Genomic DNA, 22,869 nt, shown 5'->3' on the forward strand with positions numbered 1-22,869 from the left:
GTGGAGTTTTTACTGCAGTAGACCAATGGCTGTCATTTTTAGGGCGAACAGATGCCAATAAGACTGATAAATACAAACGGGGAAATACAGCAGGTACTTCAGCAGGACCCTGCAGTGCATGTTAGGAGGGAGATCCAGTTTTCTGGCTCTGCTGTGGTGGTGGGAACGCAGATTTGGACCTGATGGGAGCTGCACTGGTCACAGTTTTGAGGTTTATTGCTCTCAAAGCTGCAGCCTGAGACCCTTTTTGTAACTGGAGCCTGTGAATCTAAGTGTTCAGATCTTGTGACCCCTTCCATCCATTGTACTGTCCTCTTAATAGAAATACTTCAAGATTTCTGCAGTTAACAAGAAGTCATTCTGGGTTTAGCAATGGGTTGGCAGTGGCTGTTCTGCCTCCGGTTGGAAGAGATTTAACCAGTGAATTTGGTTTCTATAGGTCTTTGTGCTCAAGCTGCGATATCGACTGATCTGTGGGGTATCTCTTCCTTGTTGTTTCCCAGATCACCCAGGAAGCTGGAGAGTTCATGATTACATTTCCCTATGGTTACCACGCTGGCTTCAACCACGGATTCAACTGCGCTGAGTCCACCAACTTTGCTACTTTGCGATGGATCGACTATGGAAAAATGGCAACACAGGTAGGTGTCCGACTCCTGAAACGCAAAGGAGCAACACGGGGATTTACCCTTAAGGACAAGACGGAAAGTGCCTTTTTTTGACAATGTGCTCTTTTATTGCACCCTGTTTTTATACCCCTTGATAATTCGTGTCATTTTGAGGGCACAGAAGCCACTTTCTCAAATGCTGGATGTTACATACACCTTGCAAAGACGTTGTTCTGAGACTACTAAGTCGGGCTTAGTTTTCTGATACACCTAAACTGCATTTCACAGTGAATAAGGTGGCTGACGTAACAATAGAGCTCATTAGGTACACATTGAAGGGGAAGGAATAAGCTGGAAGTACCTTTAAGCTTTAGTAAGATTTTAGCATAGGATCGGCGAATTTTAAAATTAGGGTTCAGTTCCACACAATCTTTGGGGAAAGGGGAAATTATTCCAGTGGGGGTAGCAGTTTAAAATTGCTTTGGATATCCCTTTCCAGAAAGCAGCCTTGGCTTTCACTCCCAAATAACTTGTATAATATCTCTTTCCCTTCTTTTTCTTCTGTCAGCTCAGCTTGACTCTGTAACTTCTGTAATGCATCCTCATTATTTGTTCTGGCCAAAACCAATTCTGTTTGAAACAAACTGCGAGTGCATCTGTGTCTTAATCTGTGGGACGAGGTAGCGATGTCCATTTTCCCTTTACAAAGGTTTCTATTATATAGTAAAAGGTGGATGATTGCTGAATGGCTTTGGGATCCCGGCGTCCTGTTTAACCCTCCACCTTCTTGCTGTGATGCCTTTGGCCATTTCTGAGCCATTTCCGCACAGAATTGTGTTTGGTAGTGATCGATGTTGTGTGCAAATCAGCCCCCCCATGCTGTTTCTTCCTGTTTTTCCTTTTTCATAAGTGAACATCATTAACCCTACTGGAAAAGGACGGTGGTTGGCACCCAGCAGGAGCTTTTTTCCTGCTTTTTTCCCCCTTTTTGGTGCTCTCTATCGTCCATGAGCAACCGCAGGCAGTTGGTTACCTGATGGTTCAAGAGCTGGTGTCTGAGAAGCTTGACCCATGGAAAAAAACCTCAGCCCATCAGGTTCCCCAAAGGTTCTCTTCCTCCTCCCCTCTTCCTCCTCCCCTCTTCCTCCTCCCCTCTTCCTCCTCCCCTCTTCCTCCTCCCCTCTTCCTCCTCCCCTCTTCCTCCTCCCCTCTTCCTCCTCCCCTCTTCCTCCTCCCCTCTTCCTCCTCCCCTCTTCCTCCTCCCCTCTTCCTCCTCCCCTCTTCCTCCTCCCCTCTTCCTCCTCCCCTCTTCCTCCTCCCCTCTTCCTCCTCCCCTCTTCCTCCTCCCCTCTTCCTCCTCCCCTCTTCCTCCTCCCCTCTTCCTCCTCCCCTCTTCCTCCTCCCCTCTTCCTCCTCCCCTCTTCCTCCTCCCCTCTTCCTCCTCCCCTCTTCCTCCTCCCCTCTTCCTCCTCCCCTCTTCCTCCTCCCCTCTTCCTCCTCCCCTCTTCCTCCTCCCCTCTTCCTCCTCCCCTCTTCCTCCTCCCCTCTTCCTCCTCCCCTCTTCCTCCTCCCCTCTTCCTCCTCCCCTCTTCCTCCTCCCCTCTTCCTCCTCCCCTCTTCCTCCTCCCCTCTTCCTCCTCCCCTCTTCCTCCTCCCCTCTTCCTCCTCCCCTCTTCCTCCTCCCCTCTTCCTCCTCCCCTCTTCCTCCTCCCCTCTTCCTCCTCCCCTCTTCCTCCTCCCCTCTTCCTCCTCCCCTCTTCCTCCTCCCCTCTTCCTCCTCCCCTCTTCCTCCTCCCCTCTTCCTCCTCCCCTCTTCCTCCTCCCCTCTTCCTCCTCCCCTCTTCCTCCTCCCCTCTTCCTCCTCCCCTCTTCCTCCTCCCCTCTTCCTCCTCCCCTCTTCCTCCTCCCCTCTTCCTCCTCCCCTCTTCCTCCTCCCCTCTTCCTCCTCCCCTCTTCCTCCTCCCCTCTTCCTCCTCCCCTCTTCCTCCTCCCCCCTTCCTCCTCCCCCCTTCCTCCTCCCCCCTTCCTCCTCCCCCCTTCCTCCTCCCCCCTTCCTCCTCCCCCCTTCCTCCTCCCCCCTTCCTCCTCCCCCCTTCCTCCTCCCCCCTTCCTCCTCCCCCCTTCCTCCTCCCCCCTTCCTCCTCCCCCCTTCCTCCTCCCCCCTTCCTCCTCCCCCCTTCCTCCTCCCCCCTTCCTCCTCCCCCCTTCCTCCTCCCCCCTTCCTCCTCCCCCCTTCCTCCTCCCCCCTTCCTCCTCCCCCCTTCCTCCTCCCCCCTTCCTCCTCCCCCCTTCCTCCTCCCCCCTTCCTCCTCCCCCCTTCCTCCTCCCCCCTTCCTCCTCCCCCCTTCCTCTTTATTTTATTATGTCTTTTTTATTTCTTACTAACGTCCAGCCCGTAGTTTGAAGGACCTCACCATTAGCCAACAAATTTGCCACAGAAGATCAAAACGAATATACCATGCAATTTAAAATAGGTGAACTCCCTCTGCCAGTGGGGTGACACCTCTAAACTGCTATAACGGTACCTGAAATGGTTCTCCTAACAGAACAACCTTCATGCTGCAGAGTTGCGTGTTTGTCCTCTCTGTGCAAGCAGGGAACCCCGTGCTGGTCCCATCAAGACCAGCCCAGAAGTGGAGGCTCCAGGGCCGGCTGGAGCGCCAGTCGTACATGGGAGTTTGTTCTGCAGTTAAACGGGTGGTCAGAAAAACCCAGAACCATAGAGACCTCAGATCAGCGTTAAGTGTCTTGTACTCAAAAATCACCGAGCAAATTTGGTTGGAATATTTTAAAAATGGTGTTTGTCTGCTGTGACCTTGTGTGCCAGGTTTATCTGTAGCAAACGGTCATGGTATTACACCCCAGAAAATGGGGTTTATCGTGGCGATTCTGACAGAGCCTTAACCGCAGCAGCTCCGGCAGGCCCCGCTTTAATATTAAAAGCAATTTTGGGTTCAGCCATGTGTTCCCAAACAAGTGACATTTGGGAAGTGCAGTTTTAGATTGAGCTCCATGCCTACATTGTTAAGCAGCGTAGCGTGAAATTACTGAACAAGCAGCATGGAGAGCTCGGAGCAAATCTGGGGAGAGCAAGTTGAAGTGTGGAAGGAGACGCCCAATTTATTTCCATTGCACTCGCTGACACTTGTCTGGTGAGAGATTTCCATTTAATAGCGCCGTAACCACGCGCTGCACACGTGTTAATTAACCCTTTGATACCTTCCAGATGAGCTATGAATGCTGTTACATTCTAAGGGCAGAAGGTTTGTTTAAATCTCATTTGAAGTTAAACATGGACGTAATGAAATACGAGCTGGGTGCGTACATTGGAGCTGAGAAGAGCGAGAATTCGCGGAGAGGTGCGTCCTGGAGCCTGTGGTTCTTGGTTAACTGCTGCAGGTTTGCTAAATTAAAAAAAGGTGGCTATATTGATTACTGTGCTCTTGGGCACAATTAGATTATCCCTGTCCACATCAGAGCAGGTATTTTTTCCTTGTCGTATACTCGTTTATAAAGTTATCGGAAGCTCCGCGGGTACGTACTCGTACTGCACTGAAACCAGCTGCTGATTCTTTTCCTTTCCTTGGGTTAGCAAAACTATCTTGTAAGGTTCAAAATTAGCCTGTTTTAATGTTCTCCTGGACGTTATCCCGGGGGTTAAACTTGGATTCTGCTCTACTGAGAGCGATATACGTCAATGGCGCAGCGTAGGAGCGCTCCTATGGGCAGGTGACGGCTCATCTTGGAGAAACGTGGCCAGGGCCACGCCAGATGGATGGGATGTTCTGCCAACCACAGCACAACCTGCACAGGCCATAAGAAAGTACATACTAACCACACTGAAGTTTAAAGCTCAGCTTCTCACACGCTGGTTCTACTCTGATTGTAGAGTTGAGGCAGTGTTAGCAAAAATAAGTGGTGGCGGCAGGGTTGCGTAGGAAACTCAATAGTGGGTAAATGTGTTTGTGTGAACTTGTAACCAGGATGAAAAGATGCCTAAAAATTGAAGTGGAAGTTGGTTTGGTGAATACCCAGGTGATTAAACCAGCTGTTCTGTTTGGTTCAAAGCTTTTTGAGAACCCAGTGAGAGGTTTTGGAGCCTCTTTTAGACCTGCCCAGGAGAAGCTGATGTGGAGGAACTGGAAGCGTGTGACGGTAACGAGGATGTGATGCTGGGTTTCGTGTCGTTAGATGGAAGTTGTAACCATTGCTGACAAGTAGCCTTTTACTGTAAGAACATATTGACTAAAACATCTTTATGAACTAAACATAGGGTCAATACACAGAGATAAATGTGTGTCTTTGTTTAGCGTGTCCCAGGCTCACGTGGGCAATGTGGGACTTGGTGGGTTTTGGAACATGGGTTACCACACGTGTTCAGCAGGGTTCCTTGGTGCGTCTCTAGGTTGGGCCTGGTTTCTGGTTCAGGTTTTCAGTTAGCGCCGGTGCTTGTCTCTGCAGTCTGATCTGATCTTGCTGGTAATTGTTTCTCAAGCCTCCAGGCCCCGTGCTGGATGTGACAGACCAAATCCATCTCTCATGATGTGCAGAAATCCCCAGGACTGATGGGTCTGTGTTCTTAGCAAATGTCAGTCTCCGTGGATTCAGAGGAGGGGTGTAACATCCTCCTTACACCATGTCTTTAATTACGTGGTGCTTGCCACTGGGAAAGAGATGTCTTGTGCCTACAGCTGGACATTGTGCCCAGAGGTGTAAGAATTACCAGCTCTTTAACTGCTACCCGTTTATTGTCAATGTAAATGTCTCCATCTGTCCTCCAGGAACCATGTGCTGCAGCTGGCTTGTCCCAGTCAAGGTGACTTTGAAGTGCATCTGATCCCTGTGCAGAGCTGGGGTGGGACAGCACGACTGTCAGGGACACGTCTGGGTGGCACAGGGACCTCATCCAGAGCTGGGGTGGGACAGCACGACTGTCAGGGACACATCTGGGGGACACAGAGACCTCATCCAGAGCTGGGGTGGGACAGCACGACTGTCAGGGACACATCTGGGTGGCACAGGGACCTCATCCAGAGCTGGGATGGGACAGCACGACTGTCAGGGACACATCTGGGTGGCACAGAGACCTCATCCAGAGCTGGGATGGGACAGCACGACTATCAGGGATACGTCTGGGTGGCACAGAGACCTTCAGCCACTCTTGGGGCTCCCCTGGATGACCGCACTCTGCTCCTGCTGGGTCTTCCCAAAGCCGCGATGGGAATCCATGTCCGCGTTCTTTGCGTTGCTGCAGGGGCAGATCAGACTCTGGTGGGGGGCGGTTAGAGGTGCATTCCTGTTTGATTCACGTATCAGTCTCCCAGTGCACAAGTAAAAAGACACCCAGAAGAAACAAGTTAAAATAATTTTTCATAGTGTTGGAGGTGCTGGCGCAGTATTTCAGGAGTCAGTTGTAATCTGAATAGACCTTAATATTACTGATTAAATAATACAGTTGAGTAGGGCTGGATTTGCTTTTCTATTCTGTAGTTCAAGTTCAGCTGCACAGGCAGAGCCTGGAAAATGAGGGAGAGATCTTGCTTTGTACTCCATAGTTGGAGTTGTTCTCTCATTTGCCTTCCATTAGCTCTTTGGCGTGTTCTTTCTTCTGTTTGGCTGGTGAGGAAGGGCTGCTGAACGAAGGACAGGTTTTCTTTGCTACACGAACCTGCAGTTCCTTTCTGCATTTCTGTTTTGATTTGCTTTGTTTCTGGAAGCTCTTGGACGCAACCCTGGACAAACAGAAGGTGGTAATAGCTGTGGATTTGACTAAACAACCTTTTAAAGTAAAGTGTAAAGTAGTAAAATGTCCTTCCCGAAGTCGAGGTGGCCTGCAAGTCTCCAGGTATTCAAGTGTGCGGTTTTACAGGAAATTCAAGTGTACCTCCCAGGTCAGCTTTTCTATTTCTTTTGCCAACTGGACTGGAAATAAGTGGGTGGGAGGGGAACAGTTCCTTGTACATTCCTCTGTGGTAATAGCAGACACTCCTGGATGGTAATGTCTGTGTTACTATCGCTTGACATTTTCCTCCCTTCATTTTATCTCCTGTTTACTCCAGAGATAGTGCCAGAATTCTCTAGCCCAATATAAAACGGGGTCAAGTTGCCCTTCCTTCCCAAATCCTGTGGTTTATGTCCTGAAGTAAGTTTCCTTCGCCTCATCCTACGCAATATTCCGGTTCAGCCCTCTGCTCCGGTGCCGCTCCGTCCTGCGCTGCAGCACTTCAGCCCCTGGGGAGAGGGGAAGACAAGGGAGACTCTTCCGTTCGGATTTTACTGATGTATAACAGCATCTTCAAGTGAGGTGCCTTTCAGATCCCAGACTACGGTCTTTTATGTACCCTATTGCTTCTGAACCTACTCCTCGCTTCTTGTTGTTGTTATAATATGGGTGCTGAGGTACCCGGCCTGTCCGTCTGGATGTCCTGCCCTCGAGAAGGGGTATCTGAGAGACTCATTTTAAATCCAAAATGTAATTATAAACCACTCAGGATTTGATTCCCCCAGCGAATGGGCCATTTCTGCTTTGGGCAGCTCGTCGGCCCCTCTGCTCGGGGTTAGAGCGCTGAAATGGGAAGGATCTGGGCTTTTTTAAACAAACAGACAAGGCCTATTTATGCTGCTCAGCCTCATTTACTTTAGCTTAATTACTGCAAGGTGTAAATCATGCTGCTGTTGACATTTTGAATGCTGCTTCCTCGTGACTTTGCCAGCTCAGGGTGACTCTCCGGGAGCCTGCGATGGAAACTGCCGCACATCCAGGATGAAAAGCTGCGCTGAACCCGCCGAGTCCTGATCTCGCTGGCTTGACAGAGTCTCCCATTCTCTCTCTGCCTCGCTAACCCCGAGATTTATAGCGCGGAGGCTGCGCCGCGCTTTGTGCCCGCAGTAAATAGCGATGTGAAGAATGTGCTCCCTGCAGCTTATTCGTTCAGCTGCTCTGTCACACAGGAGTCCCTGATAAAGTCTCCCAGCCCCAATCGCTCATGTGTCAGAGCGGAGGCTTAGGGGTCATCTGGCTTTGGGGATGCTCGTGTGGCAGGGCCATCAGAAATCCTCTTAGAGCTGCCTTGGTGCTGTGCTGTGCTGCGCGCTCCGCTGGAGCTGCTGCGGGACCGATAGACGTGAAGAAAGAAGAGCAATCTTACCTTCCACCTGAGAATAAAGAACAACATAGTGCATTCTGCTCATGAATTGCAGAATGGTAGAACTCGAAGTGTAACGTAGCTGCGAACTGGCATTACCTTTCTCATCAGGTACCTTTTCCTTTTTGATGTCCACTCAAATTCCTTCAGTGCACCAGCACGCAGTGCCTTTTATCCTTCTGCCTCTTTGCTTTGTGCACAAAGAACACTATAAAAATAAACCCTGCTATTTATTATAGTGCAGTGAGGCTAGAGTGCTCATGAACAGCCTTTGATTTCTTTTTCCACACTCCATTTTCCTTCATTGTTTGTCTCTCCTGGTAGCCGCGCTGCTCATCTCCTTCCAGTTCGGTTCCCAGGGACCGTTAGCGGGTTCGGGGGTTTTGTGGGGTGGCTCAGAGCTGGCGCTTCCTGATCTCAATCATCAGGATTCAGATCTTGCTGCTTCTCCGTGCTCACCGTACTCTCCTAACTCCTTCAGAACCACGTGCAGGTGGGTCCGGATTATTGCGGGCGGAGACAAAAACGCTTCATTTGACGTGCGGTTTTCAGAGGAGTCTTGATTGCTGTTTCCTTTAGGATTGATAGATAACATCTTTCCTCCCTTATTTATACATCAGCCCTCCCTTGATTCTAAGTTGTAGCATTTGGAATTGCAAAAATATATACTTTCAGCTTCATACCTGCTTGAGAAATGTTACTGGAGAACACTCGTTATTACCAAGGGAAAGACTTTGATAGCGTGCTAGAAGCAAAGCTCGGGTTGTCACTTCAGACACAGACACTTCATATTGCACCAACATCATCATTCTTGTTCCTACAAACTGCTGGCAGATCTTCGTTGTCGTACGTGGGATGCAAAATGGTGGAGTTCCTGCTCCGTGCTGGTTTACAGGTGTCACACAGCACAGCACCGGGTTTCTCTTTAAAAGAAACAACTGAAAAGCAGGTGATCAAACAGCAGATAAAAGGGTGACTTGGGTCGCTTAGCAAGGGCTGTCTGGTGTGTCCGGATCTGCCGAACCCCGCGGTTTGCGCCCCGCAAAGGTCCGGCCTCCCACACACCAACGTGCTCGGCCATAAACTGTCGCCTGCTTCAAGTCTTGTGATGCAGAAGAAATACCTTGAGATAAGCTCGGCATGATGTTCGCATCATAACCACTGGATAAAAGTCTTGTTTTTGTTTATCCCTGGTACTGGAATGAGCCTGTCAAAATAGAAAGGGACGGGTGCTTCATTGAATCCCGGTCTTGTCACGCTGCTGAGTTTCCTTCTCTTGTTTGAGCCTTATCTGAGACACATCGCCCAGGGCCCTGCCGAGATGATGATGCTCCCCCCGCTGCGCTTGTCTGCTCTTGGGGATGAGGATTGCAGGGAGATGAGGCGGATTCAGGGCCGGTCGGCATCTTTACAACTGGAGTCTAGAGAATAGTGAAAGAGAAGCGGAGCGGGGTAAACCTGACTCCCCATTTACCCCGCTTGCTGCTCACCCAGCTCTTCAACCCGCAGAAATCCACGTGGAACACTTTGGAAGCGAAGGAATGAAGGAGAGAGCAAACCCTGCAGCCGGGACCAGGGGGAGCCCTTGCAAATCTTTACCTAATTGTTTTGTTTGTGAAGCTCTGTGGAGGATTTCCAGTGGGTTTCCTAATGAACTGGTTTGTTGTTGAGACTCAGGGCAATGCTGGTAATTACCATAGAAACAGGGGGTCAAGACTCATCTTCTTTCCCACAAGCTTTCAACTACCAACCATTAACCACACAAACTGTGCGGTTTAGGGTTTTTCTCCTTCTTCTCTGAGTTTAACTCCTCAGTTACTTCCAGAACAGCTGCCACGTATCTTCCAGGCACGTACTTGCAATTTTGGTGCCTTGGTCGCTTTGGCCGTCGCTGTGCAGGGGATGGAAAGTTCAGCTGGAGCCCAAACTGGTCTATTCTGTCACGTTGGGTGAGTGGTAACTAGATCTCAAGTAACACAGTTGTAATCCAATAACAGATGAAGAGTGTTGTACTCAGAGGGCTTTGTGTTTCTCCCCAAACCTGAAACTTTATACTTTGTCCTGGAAATTGATGGAGAGACGCTGAGGAGCGTTGTCTGCATTAGCAACACAGGTTCTGTAATGCACGGCAAGGATTTCTCAGCTGCCTTTGGAACGTAACCTTTGTTCTTTCCCAGTCACTTCATTTTTAGGCTTTGTTGTTATGAAAAAGTAGATGCAAAAGCTTTAAGCAAAGATTTAGGTCTGGTGGTTAATGGTGGCGTAATAGCTGCAAAAGCTTCAACTTAGAGCGCATCGGGTTTTCTTATATGTAGAATTCCATGAAGGTGAAGTGGGCGACTTGTTGAGCGTTAAACTGTGCGGAGGGCCCTGATTTCATCCAAACGTGAGGGGGTTTTCCATGAGGAGCAGAGGTGCCAGTTTAAACAGACCATTTTATGACTATTTCTACAGAAGGAGAAGGGTTATTTTACATTAACTTTACGGAACAGCCGGGGTTCAGTTTACTGTTAATAGCTGGGCAAATACCCTCACAAAAACAACGCCCAAGGTTGAGGTTGAACGAGGTTGCGTTTTTCCATGTATCATTTGATTTTATTACTTCAAGGAGACAGTCTTTTTATTTGACTGTTATTTTATAGAGACTTATTAGTGTTTTTATTTTAAAAAAATATTGCGAATGAGATAAGTTACACATGCAGCAGCCACAAATTTCCTGCTATCGGTCTTTGAGCTCTTATTGATGAGACAGGGCTCCTGCGTGGTCAGATGTTGTACCGCGGTCTCCAAGTTGGAGTAGCAGACAGTAAAATAATGAGTAGGGGAAGAACATTGCTTTTCTGTGGTGGAAAAATGCTTCACCCTGTGCATTTCCTCATTGTGTTCTCGCATGCGCTCAGATCGAAGGTTGCCTTGGCACATCCTTATCCCGCGTGCTTAACAAAGTCATCGGAAGAGCCTAAGATGGACCAACTGAAGTTCCTGCAGATGTGGTGAAGATGGAAACTCCTCTTTTTGCTGTTTTGGATCTCGCATCCCCTGGAACCGAAGGCAAAGCGCTAACCCTAAAACTCTTCTGATGTTTTGTTTTGCTTTATAATCCCCAACCCACCTTTGCAGGACTTGCGGTCGGTGTGAAAATCCCGGTGTCCTGGTTTTGTTAGAAACAAGAGCGGTCTCTTTTAGTGATCTTCCTTCCAGCTCAGTTCTTTAGCTGGCTGTACTTTTCTGAGTTTTAGCCTGTATATTTTTCCTAGGATGCTGCACTTGGTGCTGATCAGAGACCAAGGGAATGCTGAAGAAGCTCGTGTTTAGATTTATTACTATGGTAGCTAAGAAAGACTGATAAGTTTTCCCCCGTTCCGTTGTGAGAGGGGCCCTGTTTGAGGAGGGGTGGATGAACAGGTGACCAGAACTGACCAACTAAGTATTCCATCCCATAATCGTCATACCCCCTATATAAGAGGTGATCGCGAGGGTCACGCTCTCTTCGACTGGAGAGGCCCCTGTCTGTCTGTCTGTCTGTGACCCACAGACCTCAGGCCCTGCACCCAGGTTCCGGTTGCTGTGCAGTCCCACTCGTGACTTCCGAGGCCTGAGCTGCAGCTGCTGGAGCCGCCGGCTCCGCACACCCGGCTCTGCTGCTCAGTGACGCCAGCTCCACAGCCAGAACTCCAGATTGGCTTTGTATATTTTGTGTATATATTCTCTATTAGTAGCATTAGTAAAACCCTTTAAAACTCTCCAGCGTGAAGTCTAAGTCTCTCTTCCTTTCCTCTTATCTTCCTTATCATCTTTCCGATCTAAAGGAAGGGTGGCGGGAGGTAAAGGGGATAACAGGGAGCGTCTCCCGCGGTTTATTGCCACCTTGCCTTGAACCGGGACAGATTTAATTGGTGGCCTATATGGGGAAAGAAAAGAGACCGTACTGGGGAAACGAGACCATACAGAGAGAGAGCATACGGGGATGAGATGAGAGGGACCGTGACACCCGGTTATGAGGTTTTCATGTCTCTCTTTACTGGTGGTGTTTATGGAATATGGAAGGAAACGTTCTGCAGAAATCGGGATAGGAAGAGACAGAGGTTGAGGGTGTAGGTATAGAACGTCCTAGGAATTATGTGTGTTTATGACCCCCATGCAATACTTCGAGATAAATACGACTGTGTGTACGAAAGGGGAGGCAGCACATGGAAATGGGGATCAGTGACAGGGAAACAGCAGCTCGCTGGTTTTGTGCAGCTCTGATGGAACAGAACAGGGCATTAATTGCAAAGGAACTTCCCTGCGGTTGTTTTGGAAGCACCCACCGTATGAGCAAATCTTGCTGCTGGTGGAGGGCAGGGTGTGGAAAACACTCCGGCCGCTATGGGCGCGTGAACGTGACACAGCGGCAGCAGCTGAGGAAATATAACCGTGCGCTCTGGAAGGAGCCCCAGAGGAAAGAGGCTTTGTAAATTATTCATGCTCGCTAGTGTGAGAGCAATAAAATGAAATTAAAATTGAAATGTAAACATACATCATGGTAGATTTGTGTAGAGAAAGGAGCTTGGCTCCGCAGGGTTGCGATGCGCTGGAGATCGCGGCCCAGCGTCCTTTCTCTGAACAGCACCCAGGTAGCTCGGCATGCACGTTCTAAATAATCTGTGTATACTTTACATTTTGCAAGGCTCCGAAGCTCTGGCGGTGGTTGGAGGCTGTACCGGAGACCTTTGGACCCGGCGACTTGGGATTTGCTCCGCTCGATTTGCAGGAATTGACATTTGTGCGCCGCGGCGTGTTGGTTCCGGGTTAGGATCACAAAGCGGACTGTTCCCCTTTTAAGCCGTTTTTCATCCTTTGTGGAGGCAGAGAAAGGTCAATCTCCGTAGCTCATTGATGGGGTGCTCCGCTGTATTCCTCTTTGGAGCCGTGCACAGGTGCTTTTAAAATTTCTTTAGGAAAAGTTATTGAAAACTCAGCTCAATACAAATCCCTTAAGCCGGTTTGATGGAGGCGCCGGTGAGAAGCTTCTGCCTGGCCGGGAATTGGAAGCGTGGTACCGTCTGTGTTCCTGCTGCTCTTCGGCCAAATTGCATTTCCAGCCTTTCTGTCCCGTGCGATTTTTCATCAAATGAATGGAGTTTTCCTGAAAGTGCTTGTCCATCCGTGCTCACACTCGCCAGGCTTTGCACATGGAAACAGGAGTCGGGAGGGAAGGGGGATAGCAGAGAACTGCACAGAAAGAGCCTCTTCTCTCTCTCCTAACTATACTAGTAATGATAGCGAAAAATGGAAGAAGGAAGGGGACAAGTAAGTGTAATTTCATGCGTTTCTGCTGAGAAAGGTGAGAATAGTTTTGAAAAGGTGTGAAAAACAAGCCCTGCAAAGTGGCTCTGGTTACCTCAGCCTCGAGCTGAAGTTGAAAAGCAATTTAGTGCAAGAGCACACTGAGCAAGGCTTTGCACCGTAGAGCAGAACTCAAACCAGGCTTAGCTCTGCCCGCAGCACAGCTGGAGCTCAGCACAGCTGGAGCTCAGCACAGCTGGAGCTCAGCCCCTCTGGGGTGTCGCTGTGTCCTTTGCAGTCCCGTACCCTCTGAACACGCTCGTTCAGGCTGCATCTGTGTCCTGGGTGAGAATCCCTGCTCTAGACTCCGTTAATCTGTGCTTTATCAGAGCAAACACATCCAAGTAAAACCACCTGTAAGTAGCCCTCATGTAGGCGTGTGCAATCACAAGGGTGCGATTGCAGAGGTTAATTTTAATGAGCATGTGCTAGTTGAAATGAATAATACGCATTTTCTTTGGCTTGGGCAGGTGTGGTTTAGATGCGGGATGTAGTTATTGTTGTAGCCTTTTCTATTTCTCTGCAGTTTGTGAAGGATTTATATGCCGTGTCATGATGTATAATTATGAAGTTTAACTACCTCATTCTCTAGGTTAGTCTTTTGTTCCTTTAAGGGTTTTTCAGTTATGAAATGATATTAATAATCTCTTTTCAGCCTGAGAAACTCAGCGAGAGGCTGGCTAATGGGGGGAGCGTAGGCTTGAGGTCAGGCACAGACCTGGTTACATCGGCCAAAGTTATTACTGTCTAATGACTGTTGGATGGTGGACAAGCAGTGTATTTGGTATCAGTTACCAGGAAGCTTTAGCTCGGTTGGTGGGCTCAGAGAGAGAAGAAAATCCTTGGGAGCAGGGTCCAGGTGCCCTCAGAGAAGAGCTGTCTCACATTTTACCAAGGGCAGGAGAGACACAGAATCCCAGAATGTCCGGGGTTGAAGGGACCTGGAAAGCTCATCCAGGTCAATCCCCTCATGGAGCAGGAACACCCAGCTGAGGTTCCACAGGAAGGGGTCCAGGCGGGTTTGAATGTCTGCAGAGAAGGAGACTCCACAGCCTCCCTGGGCAGCCTGGGCCAGGCTCTGACACCCTCACCCCGAACAAGTTTCTTCTCATATTGAAGTGGAACCTCCTGTGTTCCAGTTTGTACCCATTACCCCTTGTCCTGCCACTGTTTGTCACCGAGAAGAGCCTGGCTCCATCCTCCTGACACTCCCCCTTTCCATATTGATCCCCATGAATGAGTCCCCCGTCAGTCTCCTCTTGTCCAGCTCCAGAGCCCCAGCTCCCTCAGCCTTTCCTCACACGGGAGATGCTCCACTCCCTTCAGCATCTTGGGGGCTGCGCTGGACTCTCTCCAGCAGTTCCCTGTCCTTCTGGAGCTGAGGGGCCACAACTGGACACAAGATTCCAGGTGTGGTCTCCCCAGGGCAGAGCAGAGGGGCAGGAGAACCTCTCTGACCTACTGACCACCCCCTTCTAACCCACCCCAGGTACCATTGGCCTTCCTGGCCACAAGGCCCAGTGCTGGCTCATGGTCACCCTGCTGTCCCCAGGACCCCCAGAATCAGTGCTTTCCATTAACCTGAAATACCCACGTTTTGGTGTCTGGGTTTCTCTTGCAGTGCACGTGCCGCAAAGACATGGTGAAGATTTCCATGGATGTCTTTGTGCGGGTTCTGCAACCGGAACGATACGACTTATGGAAACAAGGCAAAGACATCACTGTCCTGGACCACATGAAACCCACGGCTCTGAGCAGCCCGGAGCTGGATGCCTGGAATGAGACCAAGGCGGAGTTGAAGACGAAATTACTTCGCAGGTAAAGAGAAAAACAACAACAATAGGAGAGTTGTGTCTGAGCGCTCTGCTTGATTTTAATTTCTAAATTTTGGGATAGTTCGAACCTGTCTTGTTTTCTTCCTCTTTTTTTAACGCTGCTTGTAATTTTTTCTTGGGTTATGTGCTCCTTCATTGTTCTGTTTGCTTTAAATATTCTAGAAGCACATGTTTGCAGAAAGTAGGACGCTGTGTGCCCCTCACATCTCATCTCTTATCCTGGAAAACAAAAGAAATCCATAGTAAACATTTATAGCTTCACTTATCAGACAGCAGGAGGGGAAAGAAATCCCATCAATTGCAAAAGGGATTTAATGCATGCCTTTCCGTGCTCCCTTTGATCTCTGTATTAATTTTCTGCAAGTTTGCGGGTTTTGTGTATTACAGCATGCTTGAGTTGCAAATTTGGCATGCTAACCTTTTGCTGTTGGAATCTTGCTTTATAGGATAGGAGACGAGGAAGAGGACACCAAACACCGGTACGTGGCTTCCCTCACCAACTTCACTGGCTTCATTCTTTTTCCTGTCGAGTTTCTTACAATATTCACTCTGAAAGTGTTTCCCAGTTAGATTTTTGTGTGTTCTTCCTTGAAAGGGCACAGAAAATCCTTGGGATTGAGGTTTCTCAGCTTCATCTTGGTTTCAGGCAGTTCTCTGCCATCTCCTCTGCCGCCGTTAGGGCAGCTCAGCCATCTCGTGCCTGTTCTGGTTTTCCATTCTTGAGTTGGCAGTTAATCTGCTGAACTAGTAGTGACGGGTACTGGTTAACTGGTGATGGATAAGCTGACCAGTCACTGGTTAATAAAAAGCTGCTGCTGTCCCAGAAAGTGGATTTCGAACAAGTGTTGTAGCCACGGGCTGCCCATGGCAGAACTTCTTCCTCATCAAGCTTGGCCGAGGAATGAGACTCTATAATATAGGAAATCGAATTATCATAGGGCTTTAATGCACTCGGATGTAAAGTGTGTGCCCTCCTGTATAGACTCATGGCGTAGTTTGTGCCGCTTCATCCAGATGTGATAATCTGCTCGTAATTTCAGTCGGTTGAAATCCAGGAAAAAGGCTTTAAACAGACATTAGGTTACTGAGGCCATCTTGGGACTTGGAGGAACAGCTTAAACACTGTTAATGTAGTAATTTGATGAGAGTTGATTTATTGATGCATTCTATCAAAGAAAAAGAGCAGAGTCTCCCCTCCCCGTCCCTGCTCTTCATTGTCCTCCAGGTTTGTCACCTGCTGGTGGTCCCTGGGTCTTGCCTTTTCTACATTTTCCATTATTTCACAAGTGCTGAAATGGGAAAGCGTGTTCCCCACTGAATCTGTGCTTCAAAACATAATAAATAGGGTGTTTGGGCAGATAACTGACCTGTGCGACGGTGCTCTTCTCCAGGGGTTTTATCCCTAAGATGTTTTCAGCTCCAGGAGCAGCAGCGTGGTCGGAGTCAGAAGCTGAGATTTACAGACCCCAGTGAGCCACTGGATCTTTTCCTTCCCCATCTGGAAATCGGGGATCTCTTTACTGCCTATGACTGTTAAGGGTTACTCAGATATCTATAATGTTTGCACAGTGTAAGGTCCTATATGAACACGAAGGATTATTTTCCCTCTCTGAGCCTATTGCTTAGCACAGAAGCTTCTCTCTTGACCTGAGCTATTGCAGAAGATCCAGGTATTTTCTTTTTTCTTATCTATTCATTGTTTCCTAGATTATTTCAGTATTATCCTGAAACAGTTTTGAAGCTCTTAGCAAGTTTCTCTGCTTATGGCTTGGAAAGACGTAATTTTACTTGGAGACGGACTTTTCTCAGCAGGATGGACTTTACTGGGAGAATGGGATTTACCTCTGCCCGAACCTTTTCACAGTTGTATCTACTTAATTTAAGTCACTTTGTGGTCTGTTCTTCAAAGAGTCCAAATGCTGCTTTTTTGCCAGCTCTCTTGGGAAATGGAGCTTTTAATGTCTTCAGAGGGATGTGTTGTTTCTTCTCTAAGGTCACATTTAGTTACCTTGAAAAACTCTGCGTTGTTTACTTTGTGGCGTCAGCAAGAGGCTGTTTTAGGCTGGTCCACAAAGAGCCCATTTCTGATCTGTGGATTCCATCAGACACAAGCCGTCTTCTCTCTGGAAATGTGCGGCCTTCAGCTTTAGTTCCGGAAGCGCAGGTTCTTTAAATGATGTGCTTTCTGCCTCTCTTCATCTTCCCACAACTTCAGAGGGAGAAAAGCACTGCAAAGAAAAATCCTTTTTATCTACTGTGAGTATAAAGAGTTGTGATTTAATTTTCACCCGGTATTTCTGCCCCACGAGAATAAACCACACACTTTACTAAAACCAGCTTGTAACGATTCTACTCCCATGCGGGATGTGGCAAGGTCTGGCGGGTTTATCTCCTCCTCCCACATCAGTTTACCCCCAGAGAAGGTGATTTGTACCCAGAATATGGGTGAAGAGTTGATCTTTCTGGGCTCAGCCTTGTGTTCCTGCTAATGAGTGTCTTGCAGGCGTGAAGTTACCACCTACACGTGGACGGCTTCCTTATGGTTAGCGTCTAGCAATTAGAAATTCCTGTGCATATGGATCAGCTTTCTATTAGTGACCAAAAACCATCACGCTGATCAATAAAAACTGGGATAGAGAAAGAAGGAAGGGTTGGTTTGCCTGTGGGAGATGGTGACTGCGTTTCCTTGGCTTATTTCTTTCTCTTTTTATTGTTTTCTTCACCTATTAAACTTTCTTTATCTTGATTTTCTGGCTCTTGTTCTTCCCATTTGCCCTCCCAGTCTCACTGGGAGTGAGCGAGTGGCTGCGTGACCCTTAATACAGTTCCTAACCACAATACATTGTCCTGACTTTGGAATTCACATTCATCTTTACATTGTGGCTCCTGCAATCTCTCATCGACTCTTTAGAAAGAACAGCATTGCTATTGGCTTGTTAGTATTAATCTGATCATCTTAATATGCACTTTTTTCAGTGAGACTTCTTCACAGGCCTTGGACCGTGTGAATTATAGCACTGAGAAATCATAGACTGCCTATTGATTATACTATAAGCATTAATTATACTGTGTTTTTAGAAACTGGCAGCACTAGGTAATGGTTCAGAGCAGGAAGATGATGCTTTGCAGACTTCCAGCTGTTTGCCAAAGGGAAGCACGTACACAATGAAAAGAAATCACTCACAGAATCCCAGAATGGACTGGGTTGGAAAAGCCCTCAGAGCTCATCCAGTCCAAGCCTTGGTCCAACTCCAGTCCATTGACCAGATCATGGCACTAAGTGCCATGGCCAATCTCAGTTTCAAAACCTCCAGGGCCGGTGAGTCCAGCACCTCCCTGGGCAGCCATTCCAATGCTGACCACTCTCTCTGCACAGAATTGCTTTCTAATCTCCAGCCTCAGTTTCCCCTGGCAGAGTTGAAGCCCATGGCCCCTTGTCCTATTGCTGAGTGCCTGGGAGAAGAGCCCAATCCCCACCTGGCTAGAACTGCCCTTCAGGTCGTTCTAGAGAGTGCTGAGCTCAGCTCTAAGCCTCCTCTTCTCCAGACTGAACCAGCCCAGCTCCCTCAGGCCCTCCCCATAGGGCTTGTGTTCCAGTCCCTTCCCCAGTCTTGTTGCTCTTCTCTGGACCCGCTCCAGCACTTCAATCTCTTTCCTGAGCTGAGGGGCCCAGAACTGAACACAATACTCCAGGTGTGGCCTCCCCAATGCAGAGCACAGGGGAAGGATCACTGCCCTTGTCCTGCTGACCACGCTGGTTTGGATACAGAACTTGACACCATTGGCCTTCTTGGCCACCTGGGCACACTGTTGGCTCCTGTTGAGCTTCCTGTCCATGAGTCCCCCCAGGTCCCTTTCTGCCTGACTGCTCTCCAGCCACTCTGTGCCAGCCTGGAGCGCTGCAGGGGTTGTTGTGGCCAAAGGACAGGACCCGGCACTTGGCCTTGTTGAACTTCATCCCATTGGAATCTGCTCATTAATGGTGGAACGGAGGCAGAGGATGAAAGGAAGATTTATAGCAAGTTTTCCTCTATATTTTGAAATGCAAGCAGAATAGATTTAAAATACAATTAAAATCATTGCAGCTGCGACTCGTGAGCTTACATTAGTGATGGTGGGAAAAAGCTTTTCAAGAAATCCAGACAATTAATGACTGCTGTGAACGGATCTGCAATGCTGTGTGATCCGGGGTTCGTCTGTTGCCTTTCAGATATCTGCTCTGCCCTGTAGCTATTGTTACCTACCTTGTGTTTTCTCTCCAAAAAGATCCTTTGGTTTGTATTCAGCTTTTTAAGTCGGTGATGGTTTCATACATTGAAGGCTGTTCTTTCATGGCAAATCACACTCCTGTACTTCTAGGTCTCAGCGCAAAAGAAGTCAACCCAGAAGACATAAGACGGAGGATCAGAAGTCCCTTGGGGACGTCATGGCCATTGAAACTGCCTTGGAAGATGTGAAAGTAAAAGAGGAGCTGAAAAAGGGCCCGGAGCTGGAGGAAGAGGAGAGAAGCAAAGGGACTGAGGGAGAAGGTGAGGAACCCATTGGGAGCTGGCTGGGCTATCTCTCTAAAACACATGGGGAAATAACTCGGCCGCTCTTGTTTATTTCTAGTGAAATATCAGTGGAGTCTTTCCCAATATTAAATCTGTGCTCGCTGAAATACACCATCATTTACAGCAGCAATTGATTTTTCCCTCTCTTTAAGGATTCAGTCCAAATAGCTTTCTTGGCAGGGCTTGAAATTTCTGCCAAAACTATTACAGGTTTGTAAAATTATATATTAGGGGAGGAATATTTTAAATATCTCATAGAGAAACAAATAAATATATTTTGTGGCCTACGCTGAAAAGGGATGATTTGTGCACTGCCTTGTGCAATTAATCTTTCCCCTTTCCCTTCCTCCCCTTTCTTGCAGCGACTGTGAGTAAATTCAGCCTTAGGTTGTGTGGGATCCGCAGCTGCTGCACAAGCGCGAGTCGCAGGTTTGGTTTTTAAGTCGAGCTATAGGAAGGGATCTCTTCAGCTTTCTTTGTGTGGCTGGAGTTAATACCAGTCCATGCCAATTCCCATCCGTTATGATTTCTTCTGCATATGGTTAGTCCAAAGGCCTTTTTTGGTGCTACTGTATCTTATTGTCTTGGCTCTGAATGAATTGGTTGCGATTCTTGCAGGGATTAAGCTGCGTGTACACGGTTAAGCAGTTGATGTCTCTATGATGCACTTTCTCATTGAGGCACTTGAGCATTTCATAAACACCAACTAATCCATTTTCATATCTTGTAATATCCGTTACTTGTTTAGTGTTTGGAGAAAACCAATGATGATTATAAAGGAAATCTATGGAAGCTCTGGGAAAATAATTGAGGTCTTCGCTCATTTCCGGAGTCTCTTAGCTAGACAGTGTGTGTTCTCTTTTCATGGGAAATAAGGAGTTGGGAATGATTATTGTACAGAGCAGGAGCAGCACAGCGCAGACAGTTAATTCCTATTGCCCGGAGCCTGGAAGTGTCAGCAGCGTGTTAAATTGTGCTCCGAGCTCTTGTACCATTTTAACAGTTGATGCTTGAATAAATGGCCTGAAACTGCTGATATCCCTTTGGAGACAAGAGATAAGTGACATGGACAGATCTGAGATCCTTAGAGTGGCAGGGGAACAGTAGAGACTCTGTTCTAGCCGAATAGATTCTGAATCATAACTCTCTACATGTTAAGAGCTCTTTAACTATTAGCACAGGAGGGAGAGACTTATTTTCAGCACCACTGCAGAATCATCACTAGACCCAGACTATTTCCTTTGCAGTTTTCGAGGGGTGTATGCTCAGTGTGGGTCTTAGCAGATATTCAAGTTTCTTAATGCAATATAGCAATTAAATACCACCGAATTCTCTAGTTTTCTCCATCCTGCTGCCTGGATGACCTCTCACAAGTGTCTCACAGTTCATCTTGAAACAGAAAATATCATCTGTGTGGATGGCCCTGGATGCTCAAGGCAATTTAGCTCCAGTGTGTGATCCTATGTCCATGGTTTGATTTCACACCAACACCCTCTCAAAGAAATCTTATACCTGCAACTTTACTGAACTCCATAATGTATTTTAAGTTATCTCCAGACAAACAAGCTTTTGAAACCTTGAAAAAACCCATTTTCGCGCTACAGTTTTCCACGTGTGGTGGCTCAGTTGCTTGTGCTGTTCTTGTTCAGCAGCATCCAGGTCAATTTGTGCATAAAGGTTCCTGTCCTTTCCGCAGGGTCTGTGAGGGCCAGGGAGGCCTTGGAGTTCTGCCTCACTTCTTCCTGGCTTCCGATCATATAGATTTGCTTGCAAACTAGTTTGTTCCTCTTAATGCAAAAAACTTCTAAGCAAAGTTCTACATGCCAGCTGCTGTCAAATTACCCGGTTAGAAGTCAATAAAGCTGGTGAATGGCATTTGTTTTGTTGTTGGGTAGAGAATTCTCCGAGTGTATAGAGAGTAAATATGATCTGCTTTCGTGCAACTGGGGAAAAATCCAATTTGCCTTTCATTCAATATGTTTGTTTCTCTAAGGAAATTCAATATTCCTTTCTCTGCGATAGAACAAACCCGTTTATCGGAGGGACTGCCTACACAAGTACAACAATAACTATTTGGGCTGGACTGGTTCCCATTTTTATAAATTAGTGTAAATAAAGTCATCACACCAGGTGTGGCAGAATGCAAACCTCCTCTCTCCCCCTCCCTCCTTCGATATGGAAGGAGTAGACACATCTCTCACCACCCTCAGGGCCAACAATTTCTCCCTCCTATGTTAGGAATCTTGTGTCCAGTTGTGGCCCCTCAGCTCCAGAAGGACAGGGAACTGCTGGAGAGAGTCCAGCGCAGCCACCAAGATGCTGAAGGGAGTGGAGCATCTCCCGTGGGAGGAAAGGCTGAGGGAGCTGGGGCTCTGGAGCTGGACAAGAAGAGACTGAGGGGGGACTCATTCCTGGGGATCAATATGGAAAGTGGGAGTGTCAGGAGGATGGAGCCAGGCTCTTCTGGGTGACAACCAGTGACAGGACAAGGGGCAGTGGGTGCAAACTGGAACACAGGAGGTTCCACTTAAACTGGAGAAGAAACTTGTTTGGGGTGAGGGTGGCAGAGCCTGGCCCAGGCTGCCCAGGGAGGCTGTGGAGTCTCCTTCTCTGCAGACATTCAAACCCGCCTGGACCCCTTCCTGTGGAACCTCAGCTGGGTGTTCCTGCTCCATGGGGGGATTGCACTGGATGAGCTTCCCAGGTCCATTCAACCCCTGACACTCTGGGATTCTGTGAATCTTGACCTATGAAGCTAAACATTGCTTATTTCTTGAAACAGGTGACTGCAAAGCAAAGGCCCGTCCCCCGAAAGTAAAGAGTGAGAGGAAGAGGAAGCACCTTTTCCATCAACACCAGCAACATCTGCCAGCACCGCAGCCTCCCCCGCCGGCCACGCAGCAGCTGGCAGAGGACGAGGTGCCAGCGGCACGGCCACCGGTGCCCCCAGCATCCCCCGCGTCCTCTGCGGCACAGAAGAACCTCCCTCCAGCGCCCCTGAATGTCATCCAGCCCTTGGAGACGCCCGTTGAAGAAGACGACTTTAAATCTCGGCCCATCATTCCCATGCTTTACGTGGTTCCGCGGACCAAAAAGGTGGCGTTCGACAAGGAGCGCATGTCCTGCCAGCAGGCCTTCGAGCAGTTTGCCACGCAGAAGAGTCCCGGCTGGCAGGAGCAGGCGGTCCCCATGGAAATCCAGGTGAAGGACGAAGAGAATGCTGAAGCAGAAAATACAGAGGTCACTACAGAGGTCAGTGATTCACAGGTATGAGTGAGCAAGGAGGTGATGATAAGATTTGGTGGTTTTAAGCAATGACTTGAGGACCAAACCTGGAATGAGAGGAGTCCTGAATTGTGCCAGGGCCTGCAGGGAACAGCTGGGGAACCATAGGCTGCTC

At 48.3% G+C, this 22,869-nt stretch overlaps 1 protein-coding gene across 4 annotated transcripts in view; it reads left to right on the top strand.

Moving 5' to 3' along the window:
- Window positions 1-22,869, top strand: part of KDM4B (lysine demethylase 4B) — an 81,473-nt gene that overhangs the window by 38,195 nt on the left and 20,409 nt on the right. For 2 of the 4 annotated variants that reach the window (XM_071799555.1, XM_065858321.2), the window contains exons 8-12: window positions 504-641; window positions 14,703-14,899; window positions 15,363-15,395; window positions 19,276-19,445; window positions 22,252-22,736. In XM_071799555.1, the coding sequence (XP_071655656.1) occupies window positions 504-641; window positions 14,703-14,899; window positions 15,363-15,395; window positions 19,276-19,445; window positions 22,252-22,736 (1,023 nt within the window). The remainder of the gene's footprint in view (window positions 1-503; window positions 642-14,702; window positions 14,900-15,362; window positions 15,396-19,275; window positions 19,446-22,251; window positions 22,737-22,869) is intronic. The other 2 variants (XM_065858322.2, XM_065858323.2) reach the window with 2 other exon arrangements.

Source organism: Patagioenas fasciata, chromosome 27 (genome assembly GCF_037038585.1).
Source record: "Patagioenas fasciata isolate bPatFas1 chromosome 27, bPatFas1.hap1, whole genome shotgun sequence".
Taxonomy (NCBI): domain Eukaryota; kingdom Metazoa; phylum Chordata; class Aves; order Columbiformes; family Columbidae; genus Patagioenas; species Patagioenas fasciata.